Here is a 17,509-nt window from a genome sequence, read left to right on the forward strand (position 1 = left end):
CTGTTTAACTATGTCTATTTATCTTTATAAAGAATCTATTCTGTTCTTAAGCAGACTTTGAACTAGTTTTGTTTCTGCTCCCCGTCAATGTTTTCTCACTCCGTCCAACACACAGTGAACAGATGCAGAGAATTCTCCTGCAATAAGCATGACCAGAGCACCACCCCTGCAAAACCGTGACCTTTACCAGATAAGCTTCAATCGTAATAAGTAATGACGTTAATGTTCGAAGCGGAAAGTAGTGTTTGGGCGTTAACATGTTAACAATAAAGTTTAATGGTTTAGAACACATTAACCCTGTAGTTTTTGAGACCCTGAAATGGGTACTTTGAAACTGTTTTGCGTGTGTGTGTGTGTGTTGGTGGAGAAACACACACACACCTTGTTTTGTGCCTTTCACACAATCTGAACGTCTCAAAGCATTTCACAGAGACGGTAGGCTTTCTGGAATAGGGAGGAAATAATAAACCTTGCATTTGATATTGCGCCTTATAACACCATCTCAAAACACTTCGCACAATTTACCATAAAGGGTAGTGACTGTGTTTTTTGTGGGCAGGCAATTGAGCCAAGCAGTGTTCCACATACAGCAATAGACACTGCGAATGACTGATTTTATTTGGCGGATTATTAGCCAGGACACTATTTGAATAGCGCTGCAGGATCTTTAATGTCCACATGTACAGTTTAACGTCTCATCTGAAGGACGACCCCTTGTCAGCAATGCTACATTGGAGTGTCAGCTTAGACTATTGCAATTTCAAGTCCCGATGTGGGACTTGAACCCACAACCTTCTGCCTCAGAATCAAAAATGCTACCACCGAGCCAGGCTGACACACAAGGATTATACAAGGGCATTGACCAAAGCACGATCAAAGGTTTTGAAGGCGGAAAGTAAAGGGTTTTGGAAGAAAGTTTCTGTTTATCAATGGCTGAAGGCCCGGTCACTTATGGTAGGATGGAAGGAGTGGAGAGCGAGAAGTAGACAAGTCAGACGAGCAGAGGACGTGAGTGGTGAGTGGGAGATAGCAGTGGAGGCGATAGAGGTGTGTATAAACAGAGAGAAAGATACATTAATATCCATCATTTGAGCACCATAATGGTACAATTTTGCGGGTTTTTTAAAAAAAATGTGTTGTGTTTAATTTTGACCAGTAAAAGAGGAAGGAAGATACTGAACATAGTAAGGGCATAACTATATTGAAACCAAAAGTAAAGCTATTAGAAAAGAGAAGTCTAACGANTTTTTTCCCTCTCTTTACTTACAGCACTGAGGTTGACAGAGATTTCCAATGGCACAGCTCTTTGGCTGAGGGCCTCTCTGCTGCCCTGGGATCGCACCTGGCTTCCATACCGTGGGACGTTTAACAGTTCTAACAGTTCACATAAACGCGATGCAGTCATGTGCATAAATACTGTGAGTCCATATACAGCCAGGTTTGACGGGTGGGGGGAATGAATCTTGATTTACTCCCTGTCCGCTCCCTCCACTCAGCAGACTGTGGCCTGCTCCAAGTCACCCATCCTTTCTGCCCCCACACCTCTCTGGAACTCCATCTCTCTGTCCCTTTGCCTCCTTCAAGGCCCGTCTCAAGACCCTCCTCTTCGATCGTGCCTTCGGCCTCCCTCCTACCTCCACCCTCCCTGCCCTCCACCCCTTCTGATTCCCAACCCTTCCAGCTCGGGTCCAAATCCCTGACTGTCCAGGGCATTGTGATGTCCTCCGAACTTGAAAGGCGCCGTGTAAATGTAATTTGTGTTGTTGTTTTAACTTGTAAGCATTATGTAAGGGAGGAATTGGGAGCACATGTAGCTCAGCAGCTCACTGTAACATTAAACTAAGCCTCACCCTCAGAGCACTAGGGTGCTACTCTAAATAACCATTTCCTGCTCCCGAGCAGAGAGAACCTGAGAGCGTGGGAGGTGAAAATCGCTATCAGGGCGAAGGGAAATCTGTTCCCAGCAGGCGTGTTTGAGGAAGTCACGCCTGTTTATACGAAGGTTTCACCAGAGCAACTTTTGGTGCCAATTGTTAGTTAATTAGGATCTGTGGAGGGAAGTGGGGAGTTGTGGAATTACCCTTTAATATTATAACTTTTCTTGCTTTTTTCTTTTGAAGAGTCATCGCGTTCAATGCACAGGTACAGGATGCTCAACCACCACAACCAAGTTGGTATTCGACCACAGTATACTCTCAATTTATAAGTCTTCAAGGCCCTCCGTGGTCTTGTTTCTTCCTACCTCTGTGACCTACTAAGCCCATATCAACCTGTCTACACCCTCCGCTCAGCAGGCTCTGGCTTGCTCCACATACCCTGCCCGGCCCCACCATCAGCAGTCAGGCCTTCAGCCTCTTTACCCCCACCCTTTGGAACTCCATCCCACAGTCCCTTCGTCTCGCCTCCTCCCTTGCCTCCTTAAAGGCCCGTCTCAAGACTCTCTTCGACCTTGCCTTTGGTCACCATTCTACCCCCACCGTCCCTGCCCTCCCCCTTCCCACTTGGGTACAGATCCCTGACTGTCCAGCACCTTGATATGAAAGGCGTGATACAAAAGTTTTGTATTTGTCTGGTATTATTGTTTTAAAAAAAAACGTCGCTTATGGCGTCGCTTCAAATGGAGTAAAACAAGGTCCTCTCCTGTGACCTTCACTGTGGCAGGAAACGGGGGCGAAGCAAAGGTTATGGTGAAGTCAGTTGAGTGGAATTCACACGGATTAAAGTTTGTCGTACACACGGATTTTCAGAATGAGTTTGATAAGGTGCCAGCCTCAGCAGACTTGCTCCCAACATTCTTTTTTAAAACGCCAGAGTTGAGATTAGTTAGTGACCTGACTCGAGTCTTCAGCATTGTCAACAGGTTTGTGATTGGGCAAAATAGTATGCAACACCAAACCAAGGTTGGAGGGTCCCTTTTAAAGGGGGTGCTCGCCCCTGGCTACTCTGGGGTCCCCAAGCCTCGACTCTTGCCAACCTGCACCTAATGCTTTCCGGATGCTTCCCTCCGGGGGGAGAGAGCGCATTCCATTCCAACAATCTGTCCCCAGGATGTCCATGTGTAGGTGGGATGCATTGAATTCTCAGTTGGGTTTTGGAGACTCTTAAGGACAGTGATGGGTTTCCGCATGTGTCAGACCCCCCAAAAAAATCATTGTGCTGTTTTCCACAGTTTGAACATACGAGAGACGGAAATTTGAGACCAGAAGGGTCATACTTCAGCTGATGTGGGGTTACCGGAGGCCTCCTCCCTTACGTATTCTGTTGCTGTAAACATCCCCGACTGGAAGCTGTAAAACAGCAGCTCCAGCTTTCAGTCCGATGTTTGCGGCAGCCGGCTACAGCCATAGCCAGAGTGTGGAAGCCAGTGTGTCTTGTGCAAATCCTGCAGGGCTTCACGCCTGGAAAATATTCTCCTGTGGTTTCACATCATCTGACCCCCATGAGATAGACTTGTGTTTACACCCAGATTCCCATTGTTCTCTTTCTAGGAAGTCAGGTTGGACGGGGCTGTTTTTTGTCCATTTCCCTTGGATCCCGTGAAAGATTTCCAGGAGAGAAAGAGACTTTTACAGCGCCTTATCAGGTCAAAAAATCTCACAGCTCTTTACAGTAATTACTGTCAAGTGAAGAAAGTTATAATGATAATAATTCTGATGATATAGCACCTTATCACGTCAGTGAGAAGTCTCTGAACCCTTCACAGGAAGGGTGTGAATCACCGTAAAGTGAATTGACTACATTTTGTAGGCGAAACGCAGCAGCCAATTGCGCACAGCAGTGTCCCGCAAACAGTCAAGGATTAAGTGACCAAATTACTACTAATTTTTTTTTAATTGATCCGCCAATCGACTAAAAAGCAGGATTCTACTTACTGCTATGTAAACCGAGGCGTGTGGAGTAAGGAAACTTGCCTACGGTTTTGCCTTGCTCGGGAATTAAACCTGGGTTCTCTGCACTTGTGCAGCACATAATCTGGAACTTTGCTGGCCAGCAAATTAAGGAAAAAAAACTCCCTTCTCGTTTCCAATACGAATCAACTCGAACAGGCATTTCACAAAATCCAGAAATTGGCAAATCGTTGAATTTCAATCTCAACTTCTTGGACCTTGACTTCCTACAAAACAAACGCCAGCTTCATTTAACTATTCACGGAATTCTGGATCCTCTAAAATGGTATGGAGACAGAGTAAAAATCTAAATATAGTTGGGATTTTAACCAATGACTAAATTGTGGTTGTTACCAAGTATGCTGGCTGTGAGCAAACTGGTATGGAAGCTCACGGAACAGTGCAGAGATAAAACTCATTCCTAGTGTGTATGGTCAGACAGCACTTGGTGAGGTGACGGGGGAGAGGAGATAAGACAGTGGAATCATTGTGCACTAGGTGCAAACACAGCTGTATTATGCACTATGTGTAAACTATGTGTAAACACGGCTATTATTTACACATGTGTGGAGTCCAGTGGCATAGTGGTTAGAGCACTCACCTCGCAAGCGAGAGGACCCAGGTTCCGATTCCTGGACGGGGTGAAATCTTAGACAAGTTTCTTTACTCCACACGGGTTCCTGCTTACCCAGAAGTATGCAGGAACCCGGTTATTAGTCGATTAACAGATTGCTTTCCGGGTGTAAAATCACTTCGGAAAAAAATAATGATAATAAACCGGTCATGTTTATGGGACACTTTACAGTATTTTTGTGACACTCTTTGAGACATCTCAACGATGTGATAAGGCGCTATATCAAGTGCAAGGGTTATTACCAAGAATTCCTTAAATAAGGAATTTGTGGTTCTTTTAATGATGTAACTATGGATTGGTTGATTGCCAAACTTATCCTTGTAATTGGGTTGCGAAAGACTTATTTCAGGGGACTTCTGCATGCACAAGGAACATAATATAGCTGGGTTTACACATGACGTATGATGACGTCAACGTTCAATGCTTTGCTCTCTCAATGCCCTCCCTCCTTTGACTCGACCTCTGAGAGTGTTACCAGCTCGTAATACTCACATGGTCAGGTTTTTTTTACACAGCTGGGAGCTTAACTGTACTTGCTAAAAGTACTATTCCCCCACAGTAAATGGAAGGTCAGTGTTTTTGCTCAGTTTACATTGGAGTCCCGCAGTGTAGAGCACTCGCCTCGCAAGCGAGAGGACCTGGGTTCCATCCCTGGATGGGGCTAAACTTCAGGCAAGTTTCCTTACGCAACACACCTCTGTTTACCTGCAAGTAGTAACCCGTTTGTTAGTCAACTGGCGGATTGCTTTCCTGGGGTAATAATACCATCTGTGTGGGGGTGTAGTGTGTAGTGTGTGTTGGTGTGTGTGAGAGAGAGAGAGAGAGAGCCCAAGCCTCCCCTCTTGTTACAAGCCTCAATTAATTTCCACTTGCTACTTGCTTTCTGTGCAATGCAAACAGTCTATCAAAATAATCCCTCTCTCTTTAAATCTATATTTATCCTATGGAAATACACACTCACACTCCCTCTCACCCCCCCCCCCCCCCCACCCGCTCTTTATTTACCCTATCAAAACCATTCATACTTCTGGAAAACCTTAATTTTCCATCTCCCCCTTCTCCCATTAATTCTGCTCCAGCGAAAACAGTCCCAACCTTTTAAAGTCTCCACATATTTAGATGTCGAGAACTGATACCTAATGCACACTCCGTGTGTAGATTACAAGCTCCAGTTCATTTTGATGTTTGCTGGATATGGATACTGCTTATTAAAGACTACATCTGTGAATGAGTGTTTGTTTTTAAGCCGCTTTCTTCCTTCCAGGTTCTGGATTCTGTTTCTCTTTTTTTCCATTACATCACGTGAGAGTGACTGTGGTCTGAAGGGTGTTTGATGCTGAGCCAGATTGCATTAGTCGTGGGTTTGAACAGTTCTCAGCTGAGTCGCACATTCTTTCTTGACTAATCCTGGTGAGGAGTTGAGGGATCTTAGAGGTTTGCCTTTCCATGCTGAGATAAATTGGTCACTCACCTCAATGCTGCTTGTGGTAACATGGCTACCCTGTTTGCTTACAGAAGTCACTACCCTGGTTAGTAATGTGGCGTCCTGTTGCATGTCGCAAGCGATGGGAACCGGGTTCGATTCCCAGGCCGGTCGAAATGTCAGGCATGTTTCCTTACTCCACATGCCCCTGCTAGGTAGCAGTAGGTACTATTTTATAGTAGATATGAACTTGGTTGTTAGCCAATTGGCAGATCGCTTTCCAGGGCGAATAATCCCTTCTAAGTTCCGCGACTGACTGTGGGACACTGCTGTGTGCAATTCGGAAAAGTTTTTGTCACCCAAGTTGATATGTGTAAACGTCTACATGGATTTGAACATCTCATATGGACCTTTGCATAGGGACGTTTGAATCGCCCTGTGTATAGCTTTGAAGTCAATGCCGTCGGGAAAGAGAATGGAGTTTTTGTCAACAGACTCCAGAGCACCTCGTGGCTAGTTGTGGGACCTTGGAGTGCACAAAATGGCTGCCCCGTGCGCCTGCAAAAATCAGCCACCGATAGGGTGGGGATGAGGCAGTGGAGGGATTTGAATGCGAACACGGGGATCTCGAATTCGATCCTCTGAGGCATTTCAAAGTGGCAAGGCGCCGTAAATATAAAAAAAGTGTTAGTGTTAGCTCTGGGATATGTGTTTCGGGGAGATTTATGAAGCAGACTAACTACTTTTACTCTGTGTAGCGTTTCCAACCGAGTTTCAGACACTGTAAACATCCTACACTCAGCTTTAACAAGTAAAAGCGGCTGGGAGACGGGTGTTTACTCTAACTGGCTTGGCAAATCACCGCCTCGGAAGACATCAGGTCAGGAAGTGTCTGTACTGAATGCTGTGTGTTTGTATATTTCTGGTAACGTTTGATTTTGTCACGGGCTTGGCTCCATTTCGGTTTCACTTATCCTAAAAAATCCATTACTTATCCTCCCCCCTGACCTCAGCACCATTCATCAGTGAGAAAGCTAAGTATGAGATGAACGCACCAGAGATCGGTTGTCAGGTTGCCGGAAGAGATTTTTGCTTTGGTCACTCGGGTGTCTAAAGTGCAAACCCATCCCTGTGCTTGAGAGTCTCCAAAGCACATTTGGAGCAGTTATAGGATATAATGTGACAATGAGCTCTATTCATATTGAGAGGGTAGTAAACAGCTGGAACCAGGTTCCCAGGAATAGTGTTTGAGGCCATTTCAAACACTAGACGCATTTAAGAAAGCTCTCGATGCTGTAATGGAGAGGTAGTAGGGACAGTGTTGTAGACCCACGAGACCAAAGGTGCTAGGGATTTTATATGGCTGTGGAAGGAAATCGCTTGCAATCGATATACATTCAAAAAGGTCGAGGAACGATACATCAACAAAAATTAGCATTCCTGTAATATTTATCTTGTGTGTTACATTGAGATGAATTGGGATGAAAGGAAAACTATTACAAGGGCGTGGGAAAGAGATAAAATTATCTTTACATTGAAAGTGCTCCTGCATCCCCATTCACTCTGATTGTATATACGGTAAAACTTGCATAATTCTGATCTGTATAAATCGTAACATCCCCTCAATTATACATCTGCGCACGACCTGTTCAAGAGTTTGTATTTCATGCAAATTTGACATAACTCATTTACAGTAATCCTAAACCACCTCAACTGTGACGGATCCACAGGGAAACTAGTTGCTGTGAAGAAGCCATTGATATTTGGACAGTAGAGATTTATTGTATTGTACGTCTCAAAAATGTATGTTATTCTCATGTAGAAGGCAGGTTAGTCGCGATTTAACACTTTATTCTTCAGGTAAAATGTTTAACTGAGATGCTGTCTGCCCTGTTCGGCTTATTAAGACGAATGTTGAAGATCCCACAGGAATGCTTTGAAGAAGGGCAATGAGGTTCTCCTGGTATCCAGGTCAATGTATCTTCCTCAATTCCCAAATTCACCACAAACAATAAAATGTCATCTATCTCATCACTGTTGCATTTGCCTTCACGATCTTGGGTCACCTATTTTTATAAGCTTCCTCAGCTCTGGCTCTGAGACGCTATGGTGCATGAAGGACGTTGTATAAACACAGGTTGATGTATTTTCCTGCCTGCGCCTTGTGTTATTCCTGCCTGGTCTGCTCGTATTCTGACCATCTCACCAATAATGGCCGAGTGGTCAGTAACTAACCTACTTTTTAAACTCTCCAAATACCTTTGTCTTGCACCTAGAATTACAGAACCCTACAGCACAGAAGGAGGCCATTCGGTCCATTGTATCTGCGGCTCTTTTGAAAGAGCTGTTCAAATAGTACTTCTTACCCCGTAGCCTTGCACTTTTTTCCTTTTCAAGTATATATTCCTCTTCGACTGTGCTTACAGACATCTCTCCACCCTCCCTGGATCGGAGTCAGGCTCTGCCACTGGTAAGCGCTCTGAAACGCTGCCCTATGTGGAGGCCACTATATAAGTGCAAGTTGTGTGTGTGTATATATATATATATATATATATGCAATTCCCTTTTCAAAGCTGTTATTAAATCTGGTTCCACCACTCTCGGACAATCCATTCTAGATCATAACAATTCACTGCATAAAAAACAATTCTCCCCTTTTTTTGCCAATCATCTGAAATCTGTGTCCTAGTTACCGTCCCACTCACCAGAAGAAACCAGTTCTCTTTATTCTATCAATACCCCTCATAATTTTGAACACCTCTTATCAAATCTCCCCATAACATGTCTCTGCTTTAAGGAGAACAATTTCAGCCCTGGTCTCTCCACATTACTGAAGTAACCTCATCCCTGGTATTATTCTGACACCTTGTTCTCCTTGTCTTCAGTACTCAACTAAAAATGTACCTCTTTGACTTTCATTTGGTCAACATTCCTTAAATTCCCTCTACCTGTTGACCCCAATCATCTTTGTGAAGCACTATGAAAGGCACTGCATTTGTGCTTAAAGTGACTGCACTTCAAAGTAAACCACTCTGTTGTAAAGTGCTTGGAAATGTACTGAGGTGAGCATGTGTGAAATCACATGAACATCTATTTCTGAGACACCAGAATTCAGACAGTTGAGGCCTCCAACTTGCAATGCTCAGTCGCTACAGATATGGTATATGAAACTATTTTTGCCCAGTAATGTGTTTAGACAGCTCTTTTCCACCTGATGAACCCCTGCAGTCCGTGGGCAAGGTGTGCAGAGACTTCACACAAGTCCAGTATTCACTGAAATCTTCTGAAGCTCCCTTAAACGTAAGTTAATTCTTTTTTTTTTAGGTCAGCCGGGTGTCTGACATGCGAAAACCCATCACCAAAAACCAAACGGAGAACTCCGTGCAGCAAAATTCCAGAGGTAGTCTACCCTTCCAAGTCCTGCCGATGAGCTGGACTGGGCTGTCATCAGCAGCGCCCGGGAATACTGCGAACTGCCTGGCTCTGGATCCAGACTAACTAGTCCCATCACAGAGGATGGGCTGGATTCTGACATCCCCACTGTCACCTTGGAACCAGTTCAGCTCCAAGGAAATCTCGCTTACCTTCCGCAAGCACATTAACTTAGCTGCCCTCGGCCTCCCTATAATTACAAAGTTCTTTTCGAGAGCGCTGCAGCACAAGTTAACTTCAGACAGCCCGTGACCTAAAGCCACTACGCGTTACTAATTGTCATAGAAATGTACGACAATGAGGCCGTTTGCTTTATTTTTATTTGGGTGTTTGATCTTCCAGGAGACCACCTAATTCCAACATTCTTCCTTCCTCTGTGTATCTGCCCAATCCTACGAAGCTCTTTTCGAGAGCGCTGTAACGGTACAATTTCTTAACAGGCGAGGAAAGCGGAGAGCCACAAAACACCTGCTATAAACCTTCCCCTGGTTAAGTCGCGCGTGACACTTATCACTGAGACCTTGCATAAGTCCACGACGCGAAGGCACTTTCTGAATTGAATAACTCCACCCTCATACTTATAAGCACTAACAAAGGAGAGCAGAGGAGCGGTGATCCTGTGCCGGGAGCTATTCAAACTTCTTGGCAGAGTTTGCAGATCGCTTTTATCTTTCAGCTCAAGAGAGGCTTAGCTTGTCGTGAGTCCTGTCGCTCACTGAGGTAAGGAAAGAGAAACGCTCAAGAAAATATGCACCAACCGGTACCAAAAATCGTACTTTTTAAAGGTGCCTTAAATCCCAAAACTCGGGCGATACGGACTGGCTCGGGAGGGTTTAAAAATTGCATGTTCTGTAAACGGGTTCGGGCTGAGAATTGCTCGCTCGGCTCCACTGATTCCCCATTGGATATAGTTGAAAATTCCTGTCCACGCTTTCAAACCCCTCCACGGCCTTGCTCCTCCCTACCCCTGCAACCCCCAGCGATCTGTCCGCTCCCTCCCCTCAGTGGTGGCCTGCTCCACCATTTGTCAGTCGGGTCTTCAGCCTTTCTGTCCCCACCATCTAGAACGCCATCTCACAGTCCCTTCATCTCGCCCCCTCCCTTGCCTCCTTCAAGACCTTCCTCCACCTGATTCCAATCGCCAGCTCAGGTCCATATCCTGACTGTCCAGTGACTTGGGACCTCTTGACGTGGAAGACGCTTCACAAATGTAATTTGTCGTCCCAATGTGAACCTCAATACCGTTGCAAAGCCTCGTTACAGAACCATGGATTGCAAGTGTGAAGACCCCTGGGGAAAAGGGAAGTGGTTTTACTGGGCAAATACCATCTCATCCGAGCTGCAGTAACTACAGCCAGGTATTCTCTTCTCTTCGTTCAATACAGAACGTGTTGGACCCACCACCCGTACATATACACCCATCACCATATTTAAGAATATCCAACCCAATGTCAGCGCGGGTACTCTTCAAGTGATGGGTTTCCGCTTGTGTCAGACACCCAGCTGTCACCCCCACCCCACCCACCCCCCCAAAAAAAACACACACAACACAACTGAGTCTACGTAGATCAGAACTGTTGGGAATTTCCTGGGACGCTTCCCTGCTAAGAAATTTCTTCCCCGGTTCCAAATGCTGACTTGGTCCTGGAATGTGTGACATTGCCGATGACGACCCATTGAAAGAATCTGGCAGATGTTTGCAGTGTGAGTATCAAGACAGCCGTATTTTGAGTGAGGGATATAATTAGCGCCACACAATGAGAATAATAAAGGGTGTGGAAATGTACAAGCAGCTGAATGGGATTAAATTTAATGGGTCATGCGGAGAAAACACTAGCACCAACCGAATGCCAAACGGCCTTTTTCCCGCGCTGTAACATACGGTGACTGAAATGTTTCTCGTATTCATTATAATAAACTTCCAACTTCTCAATGGGCCCATTTTGTTTTTACTCGCGCACGACAAAATGTGGATTGTGTTCCTGTGCCGGCACTGTTTGAGGAAAAGAAAAAGAGAACGAACGGGGAGCAAGCACATTAAGTGACTACTTCATGGAAGGGTTTTACCAGGGAAGACGCTTAAAAACATTGCCCCCTGTTGCAGCCAGCAAACATTGTTTGAGCTCCGGGACTTAATTGAGGCTTAGGATTCGGGGTAGGCTCAAGGATCTTAAAACCAAACAAATCCCCTGGAACGGATGAAAATTCACACAAAGGTACACAGTTGCACTTGCAAAATACAAAATACACTTTACTACGCTTTGAAACGTTTCATGGACGGGATAAGGCTCTATATCAAATGCAAGGATTGTTGTGATTGAGGTGAGGAAGGAATCTTGTCGATATTCTCTTCGCCCCTCTCTTTTCGAGTGAATTGCTTGTGAGCCTTAACAGTTAATTCACTTTACGATGTATGCTGTGAAGCTCTTTGAGATGGCTTATTATTATTATTATTTAACATCACCCCCCCCCCCAAATGTGGGACTGTGGCATTTCCTGACTCCTGATGATAAGTGAACTTTCTACCCAGTCTGGATGTAGTCGATTCTGCCCCAGAATGGCTGCAAAACACTGCAGGAACCAGAGAGCTGAATCCTATTTGGTCAGCTACTCACTTGGGAGCATGAGAGAAATGTGAATTTTCGTTTTCCCACACAAAGCTGGAAGTCTAAAAATAATACAACAACGAAAATTGATCTTAAAATAACTCCAGAGCCCATTGTAAACGATGCAGGAGGCTTATAATAATAATAATCCTTACATTTGATATAGCGCTTATCATGACTTCGAGACGTCTCAAAGCACTTCACAGAACATCCTGTAACGTGAATTGACTATATTTTGTGGGCGAAACGCGGCAGCCAATTGCGCACAGCAGCGTCCCCACAAACAGTCGGATTGAGTGGCCAAATTATTATCGATTTGAAAGGATTATTGCGCACCAGAAAGCGATCCACCAATCGACTAACAACCGGGTTCCCATTTACTGTTCGGTAAACGGAGGGGTGTGGAGTAAGGAAACTCGCCCAAGGTTTCGCGCTGCTGGGAATCGAACCCGGGTCCTCTCACTTGCGAGGCGAGTGCTCTAATCGATACAACACGGGACTCCACAATAATTACTCTTTCTGCATTCATACATAGATGGTGGCCACATGCATTGCAATACATACATGTTTTATGGGGAATAAACAAACCGTACTTTTTTCCCCAGGTGGCCCGGTGGTTTGTGCATTCTCGCTTCAGGTGTTGCGCTGGAGAATGAAACTAATCAATCTGTGTCAAGGACTTGCTTGGATGTGCGGTAAAGTCTACACTACTGAAACTGAGGAGAGAGGAGGGTATAGTCCGCTCAGCAGAGTGGGGCAGATAAGTGGCACACACTTCAATATTAAAAATATGTAGTACGTCTGGAGGTAAAATGCTGCGCTGCTGTGCACATTGGCTGCTGTTTTTTCGCCCACAAAATACAGTCAATCCGCTTTATAGTATGTTCTGTGAAGCGCTTTGAGACGTCTCGACATAATGAGGCGACAAATCCGATGCAAAGATTATTATTATTTATTATAAGATAACAAATTGTAGTAAGTTGTCGATCATATTGAGGAACAAAGGGGAGCAGATATATAGATCATTAAAGGTGAGAGTGCGGGTAGAAAGGCACAGTCGAAGGTTTTCAGGCGCGACCTGAAGATGGGGTAGGAGGGGACAAGGCGGGAGGGATTGGGGGAGAGAGAGTTCCAGAGTTTCGGGGCACAGTGGCTGAAAGTGCGGCCACCGATGGTAGAACGGAAGGGACGAGGGATACACAGGAGGCCGGAGGCAGCGGGTAGCGGATTGGGGAGTAAGCAGAGCCTGACCAGAACTGGTGTGATACGGGTACGGAGTTTAGTGCGGTTGAGTGTGTGTGAGTGGATTAACTGGATTTTGCACATTAGTTACAGTCACGAGGATCGTTTTCACAGAGGGCTAATGAGGCATCGGATAGAGGGCCTCGTAAATGCCGAGGAAAATCTGCACCATTTTCTAATTTCTTTGAATGTTTTCAAGCGTTTGTTACCATGACGTTAGCAGTGACTGAGGGCAGTTGGGAACTCAGGTCTGTTCGAGCTGCTGTGAGAATGTTAGGGGAATTTCAGTGCTTGACATAAAACCTGACTTTATGGGTGCCGTAAAACACTTAAAAAGCTTTTATATATATATATATGTGTGTGTGTGTGTGTGTGTGTGTGCGCATTGTAAATCAAAGGCCAGGGACAGATGGTTTGTGATAACCGCTCGTATACCTGTCCCAAGTGGACAAAAGTTGTCTTGCATACTGCGTTTGGCAATAAAATAATTTTCCCACCCTTTTCTCTCTCTCTCTGTCTAAAGGATCGACAAGGACAACTTTTCTTTCAGCGCTGCGTTGATATTGCAGATCCGCTATTTGAGGCTGCGGCGAGAGTATAAGTTGCAATTTACATATAATAATACAATAACAATCCTTGTATTTGATGTAGCTTCTTGTCTCGCAGAACGTATTGCAAAGTGGAGTGACGGTGTATTTGTGGGCAGAGCGCGGCAGCCAATCACACACAGCAGTGTCCCACAAATGGTCGTGGAGTGAGTGCCCAAATTATTATTAACTTTGAAGTGGAAAGTGATCTGACAATTGACTAACAAGCGGCTTCCTACTTACTGCTAGATAAAGAGGCACGTGGAGTAAGGTAACTTGCCTAAGGTTTCACCTTGCCTGGGGATCAAATCCTGGTCAAGTGGTACAGCGCCTTTCTCACCAGGACGACGTCCCGAAAGGTTTCACAAGATACACTGTAAAGTGGAGTGACTGTGTTTTGTGGGTGAACGTGGAGGCCAATTTGCGCACAGCAACGTCCCACAAACAGCCACTTTTAAAGCAACACTTTTACCCACCAGGCCAGGCGTTCAGGGAAATCTATGCTAATTTTCTTTTCAAGAACAAAATTGTAATCAGATCTCTCCTCTTTGAACAAAGCCTTGCTCCTGACAAAGTGATTTAAGATGAACTTGGGACCCATTTTAACGTGTGTTTACAATCTACAGGAAGGCCAATTCCTGTTAAAAATAACTCAGATGTTATCTGAAATCCAAAGCTTTGCTTTGGCAGATCTGCAAGGATGGGTTTGTTTTTGCTCAGTAAGAGACATCACTGTGATTCAGAAAGAAACTCACACATAACTGAATAATAATAATCCTTGCATTTAATAATGACCTTATCACGTCATTGAGACGTCTCAAAAAGTTTCACAGAATATGCTGTAAAGTGAAATGACTGTATATTTTGTGGGCAAAACCCGGCAGCCAATTATGCACAGCAGCGTCCCACAGTGGGTTATTGAGTGACCAAATTATTATTTTTTTTCAAGGGATTCTTTCAAGGGAAAGTGGTCGATTCACAAGTAGGGTTCCTGCGAGGTGTGGAGTAAGGAAACTTGCCTAAGGTTTCGCCCGCCAGGAATCGAACCCAGGTCCTCTCACTTGTGAGGCAAGAGTGCTAACCACTATACTTCCATACCTCACCTAGAATGGGTGTTGCAATGTACACATCACAGAGTGACAGAGACGAACCAGATGTTGTGGAAATGATAAAGTACATATTTCTTGGTCTACAACAACAACAACAACAAGATTCCATTGATAGAGCGCCTTTCACGGCGGGAGGACGTCCCAAGGTGCTGGACAGTTGGGTCAGGACCCGAGCAGGTGGGCGTTAGAGATCCCATGGCACTCATGGCATTCAAAAAGAGAAACGAGTTTCTCTCTCCCGATGTCCTGGCCAACAATCCCCCCAAATAAAATTGATCACTTGCTCCCATGGCTGTTTGTGGGACATTGTTTTTGAGGGATTATTATTCTCGGAGAAGCGATCCACCAATCGACTAACAAAAGTTGAACAATGTCAAACAGATGAGGTGTTAAACCTCCAGGTCTCAATCTGCATGTTCAAGTGGACGTTAAAACATCTCCATCGTAGCAACGAGAGAGGACGAGTCGGGAGTTCTCGTGCTATCCTGGACAGTATTCCTCCCTCTTCCAAATTAGAATTTGGAGTCCTGAAGCCTCGCTAGCGAGAGGACCCGGTGGGGCAAAACCTGAGGCGAGTTTCCTTACTGCACACACTGAGCAGGAAGTCGGATCCCGGTTGTTAGCCAATTGATCGATGGCTTTACGGGGTAATAATCGCTTAATAATTTGGTCACTTAATCCACGACTGCAGCGTTTTGCCCACAAAATAATAACAAAAGGGATTACGCGGACAAGGCGGGTGGGTGGAGTCAGAATAGATCAGCCATGATCTTATCGAAGGGCGGGGCAGGCTAGAGGGGCTGAATGGCCTCCTCCTGCTCCTAATCCATATGTTCTTGTAACAAAATCCTTGCATTGGGTGCAGCGCCTCACCGCGTCGCGAGGACGCCGCGAAGCGCTGCGCGGGATACGCTGCAAAGTGAACCCACTGTGTATTCTGGGGGCGAAGCTGCAGTCAATCCGCTTTACGCTATATCCTGAGGAGAGAGGGTTTGGAGACGTCTCGATGACCCGAGTCCACCTCGGACCACCCTGACCCTTGCAGGGTTAAACAGGAGCTGAGGGGGAAGACCCCCCCACCACCAGTGACTGGTCTGCCCTTCCAGGTCCAGCTCTATCCAGCCAATGTACCGTGCGTCACCAGCAGGGGGAGCAGTGAGACCACATCACACACACACACACCAGGAGGCTGGGCGGTCCTCCAGGCCGCCAATCGGGAGGACCCGGCAGCACCTCGGGCGGAGCGAGCGAGGGAGCGTGGGAGGTCGGCTCTTGCCCCCGCAAGCGGCTGACTCCGCTCGTTGACTCGCGCCTGCGCGCTGGTGAGAGGGAAGGTGTGGGGGGGGGGGGGGGAGGGTCAAGGAGCCGCCGCCCGCCCGCCCTCCGCCGCCGCCATGTTCCTTCAGCAGATTCGCCAGAAACGAAAAAAATATTTTGATGGCTTTCTGAACTTCGTGAAGCGGCTGCCGTCGAGCGGCTCGACATAAAAAAGGCGGGAGGCCTTTATTTATATGATTTGGTCGGGGCTCAATGGAGCAGCAGGCGCCAGGTCAGTCATTGAGGGCGATAGTTTTTTTTTCCGCCCCCCCCCCCGCCTTTCCCTCCCCTCCTCTTTCGAGGGAAAAAATTAAAGTAGAATAATAATCAATAATAATAATGATAACTGTATTGTTAGGGGCCCGGAACCGACGGTTTCCGACGAGCGCGACCGCCCCCCCACCCCCCGCCCGCGCTCGCGCTGGGGCTGAGCGGGACGGGGAACAGCCGTTTAGACGGCAACTGCCAACCGTCACCCCTCACCCCCGCGCGCCTGATGGACGGGCCGCTCTCGCCGCTCATTGGCTCCCGCAGCGCCCGCCCCCTCCCCCTCTCCCCTCCGCCCATTGGGTCGCCGCGCACGCCGCTCAGGTGGGAGGTTCGCTCGCTTTTCATTGGTGGCCCGGACTGTCACACACACACACATACACACTCATACAGACACACACACACACAGATACACACACACACACACAGATACACACACACACACACAGATACACACACACACACAGATACACACACATACAGACAGACAGAGACACACACACACACAGACAGAGACACACACACAGACAGAGACACACACACAGACAGAGACACACACACAGACACACACATACACAGATACACACACACACATACAGACACACACACATACAGACAGACAGAGACACACACACATACAGACAGAGACACACACACAGACAGAGACACACACACAGACACACACACACACACACAGAGATACACACACAGACACACATACAGACAGAGACACACATACAGACAGAGACACACACACACACAGAGACACACATACAGACAGAGACACACATACAGACAGAGACACACATACAGACAGAGACACACACATAGACAGAGACACACATACAGACAGAGACACACACACACACAGAGACACACATACAGACAGAGACACACATACAGACAGAGACACACATACAGACAGAGACACACACATAGACAGAGACACACATACAGACAGAGACACACACACAGAGACACACACAGACACACACACACAGACAC

At 46.2% G+C, this 17,509-nt stretch overlaps 1 protein-coding gene across 4 annotated transcripts in view; it reads left to right on the forward strand.

The window, feature by feature from the left end:
* Positions 1–16,301: 16,301 nt before the first annotated feature.
* LOC103189010 (zinc finger protein ZFAT) overlaps positions 16,302–17,509 on the forward strand; it is a 28,184-nt gene continuing 26,976 nt past the window's right edge. For 2 of the 4 annotated variants that reach the window (XM_042345576.1, XM_042345577.1), the window contains exon 1: positions 16,302–16,469. In XM_042345576.1, the coding sequence (XP_042201510.1) occupies positions 16,451–16,469 (19 nt within the window). In that variant the 5' untranslated portion in view covers positions 16,302–16,450. The remainder of the gene's footprint in view (positions 16,470–17,509) is intronic. The other 2 variants (XM_042345574.1, XM_042345575.1) reach the window with 2 other exon arrangements.

This window comes from Callorhinchus milii, unplaced genomic scaffold (assembly GCF_018977255.1).
Source record: "Callorhinchus milii isolate IMCB2004 unplaced genomic scaffold, IMCB_Cmil_1.0 Scaffold62, whole genome shotgun sequence".
NCBI lineage: Eukaryota > Metazoa > Chordata > Chondrichthyes > Chimaeriformes > Callorhinchidae > Callorhinchus > Callorhinchus milii.